This window comes from Erinaceus europaeus, unplaced genomic scaffold, assembly GCF_950295315.1.
Source record: "Erinaceus europaeus unplaced genomic scaffold, mEriEur2.1 scaffold_623, whole genome shotgun sequence".
Lineage (NCBI taxonomy): Eukaryota > Metazoa > Chordata > Mammalia > Eulipotyphla > Erinaceidae > Erinaceus > Erinaceus europaeus.
Genome location: NW_026648100.1, coordinates 39,057 through 41,700, shown reverse-complemented (window position 1 = coordinate 41,700; position 2,644 = coordinate 39,057). Strand labels below are relative to the sequence as shown.

General features: G+C 60.4%; 1 protein-coding gene across 1 annotated transcript; it reads right to left on the bottom strand.

Annotated features, from left to right (window-relative positions):
• Positions 1–455: 455 nt before the first annotated feature.
• On the bottom strand, positions 456–2,644 carry CUNH11orf86 (chromosome unknown C11orf86 homolog). Its single transcript, XM_007518777.3, has 2 exons — positions 2,291–2,644; positions 456–946 (listed from the first exon to the last, which is right to left on the bottom strand). Exons 1-2 carry the CDS (start codon positions 2,558–2,560, stop codon positions 851–853), a joined length of 366 nt encoding a protein of 121 aa, XP_007518839.1. The 5' UTR covers positions 2,561–2,644; the 3' UTR covers positions 456–850.

The window sequence follows — 2,644 nt, the reverse complement described above, 5'->3', positions numbered from 1 at the left end:
CCCACCCCTCAGGGCCTCCCACCACCCCAGCTTGCATCAGGAATCCTTCACCTTTCACCCTGGGCCAGCTTGGGCCAGGAGAGGCCAGGGACCCCTCTCGGGGAGCTAGTCTGGAAGAGCCTCAGCGTTTGATACCAAGTGCCCTTGCACACCGCTGGCCCTCCAGGGGGAGCCTGGGTCACGCCTAGAGCCGGCAGTTTCTCGTGCCCCAGGACCAGGGCAGGGACAGCACAGGCCCAGCTTCCTGGGGAGCCAGACTGCTCCTTGTGGGGGGCTCTGGGCTGGACCTGCACCCCCATAGACCCCCAGGACCAGGGCAGGGACAGCACAGGCCCAGCTTCCTGGGGAGCTGGACTGCTCCTTGTGGGGGGCCCTGGGCCGGGCCTGCACCCCCCTGGACCCCCCGGGCTAGGGAGCGTCCTGGGACAAGTCGGTGCACCAGGCAAACCACTGACTTCAGCACCAACCACCTTTATTCCTGTGTCCACCCTGGTGTCCCTCTGCCACCGGGCCTCAGTTTCCCCTCTGTCACATGCGGATGGAGGGAGGGTGCCCCGCTTCCTTCATCGGGATCCTGAGGCCTGGAGATGGGGGCTGGGGCGGGAAGTCCCAGAGGGCCAGCTGGAAGAGGCCACCCGGACGGGGTCCTTGCCCTGGGGGCTCACAGTCGCTGGGTGACCCCGGCCTGCCTGGCAACCGCAGGGGGGGGACTCAGGCAGCCTCGGGAGCTTCAGCCATAGGTCTGGCTTCATGGTGTCCCTTCCAGTCAACAGCCAGCCTCCGGGTGAAGTCCTAGCACTGTCAGCATCAGAGTCCAGAGGGCGGGCTGAGCGGGAGGCCTCCTGTATCCTTAGCAGCTGGTGCCCATCGGGGGCTCCGGGGAGGCCGGGCGGCTCAGGGTCACGCCGGGGATGCTGGCGATGAAGCTGTCCCACCTTCTCCGTACCTGGGGAGACCAGAAGTGCGGGGAGTGAGGGGCCCAGCTGCAAGGTGGGTCCAGGTGCTGTTTCCGCTGCGGCCACGCGGGGGCGGCAAAACCATCATTGGCCAGCGCCCTCCACCTGTGGGTGGAATCGCCCCCTTTCTTGGGGTTGGGGGCGCCAGCGGTAACCCCGGGGGAGTTGTATTGGCTGATTTCCTCGCCTCCATCCAAACCCAGTCATCAACACATTCTTGAATTCATCATCTTAGAACAGGAGCAGGGGCAGGGGCGAGTGACTGACTCACCAGGTGGAGCTCCTGCCTCATCATCATGTGAGAGGCCCTGGGTTTGAACCCCAGCACCACACAGGGACACAAAGGAGCACTGGAGGAAGCTCCATGGATGGTGGAGTGGTGCTGTGGTGTCTGTCTTTCTCCTTCCTTCTGTCCTTCCTTTTCTTTTTCCTGTTTTATTTTTTAAATTTATTTTATTTATTGTTGGATAGAGACAGACAGAAGTTGAGAAGGGATGGGGAGATACAGAGGGGAAGAGTCAGAGAGACAGCTGGAGCTCTGCTTCACCACTTTGAAGCTTTATCCTCTGCAGGTGGGGACCAGTGCTTGAACCTGGGACCTTGCACACTGTAATGTGTGTGCTCAACCAGGTGTGCCACTGGTTGGCCTCCATAGTTTTATTTTTAGTACATTTTGATTAATTAATTTGGATGGACAGGGAGAAACTGAGAGGGGGGGGGAGAGAGAGAGACGGACAGACAGACAGACTCTGACTGTAGTTTTGTTTCACCACTCATGAAGCATCCCTTTTGTAGGTGGGAACTGAGGGCGTGAACCCTGGTCCTCGTGCAGTATAATGTGTGTGTTCAACCAGGTGTGTGGCCACACAGCTCCCTCCTCCTTTCTCTGTCTGTTTCATTCTCTCTCTCCCCTCTATCTAAGGGTGAAAGAACAGTTGACCTGGGGAGGCCCTCAGTAGTGGTATCATGTATCCATCCACGAGGCCCTGGGTTCATTCCCCTGAAACTGTGTAAGAGAAAAACAAAGTTCTGACCATATCACTTCCCTGCTCTGGAACCTTCCGTGGGTCCCCAGTGCCTGTGGGCCTGTTCTCAAATGCATTCTGGACCCTCGGAAGCCTGGTTCCTGGGTGCTCTGGCCTCCAGACCCTTTTGCTGTCATCTTGCTCCTTGTCCCCGTATGTTTCTGTCCTTTGCCTACGGGGCCCCTGCTCCTAGCAGCACCCCCACCCCCAGTGCACTCTCTCTCTCTCTCTCTCTCTCTCTCACACACACACACACACACACACACACACACCCAGCAGGCCTCCCCATCCGCCCGCTTTCCCTCGAACCTTCTGGCACTGTCTCTGCCACCTCCGGCTGCCTCCTTGCTGAGCTTGGATGAGCTGCTCCGTGTCCCCCAGGGTCCCCGGCGGTCGCTCCTGTCTGGGGGGGTCAGTTCCCTCAGGGTCTTTGTCTGAGGTCCTGGACTTCTCCCGGCCCTGCCTGAGGCTCAGTGCCCGGCGAAGGCGGCTCTCCGGGACTCTCCCCCAGGGCTCCTGCAGCTTGCCGTAAGAGAGCCTCAGTCCCCTCAGGGACTGGCTGCGCCGCCCCGTCCCCATGGTCCTGATGCCCCTGGGACCACTCCTGCCCCTCTGCCAGCCACCACACTCTGGAATGGTTCAGGGCCTCCTCCCATGGGCTGA

Excerpts from the sequence above, each read along its gene's own strand:
- CUNH11orf86 (XM_007518777.3), bottom strand. The coding sequence starts at position 2,560 with ATGGGGACGGGGCGGCGCAGCCAGTCCCTGAGGGGACTGAGGCTCTCT. Across the intron at positions 947-2,290 it reads GGCAGAGACAGTGCCAGAAG|GTACGGAGAAGGTGGGACAG; the intron begins GTTCGAGGGAAA and ends TGGTCTCCCCAG.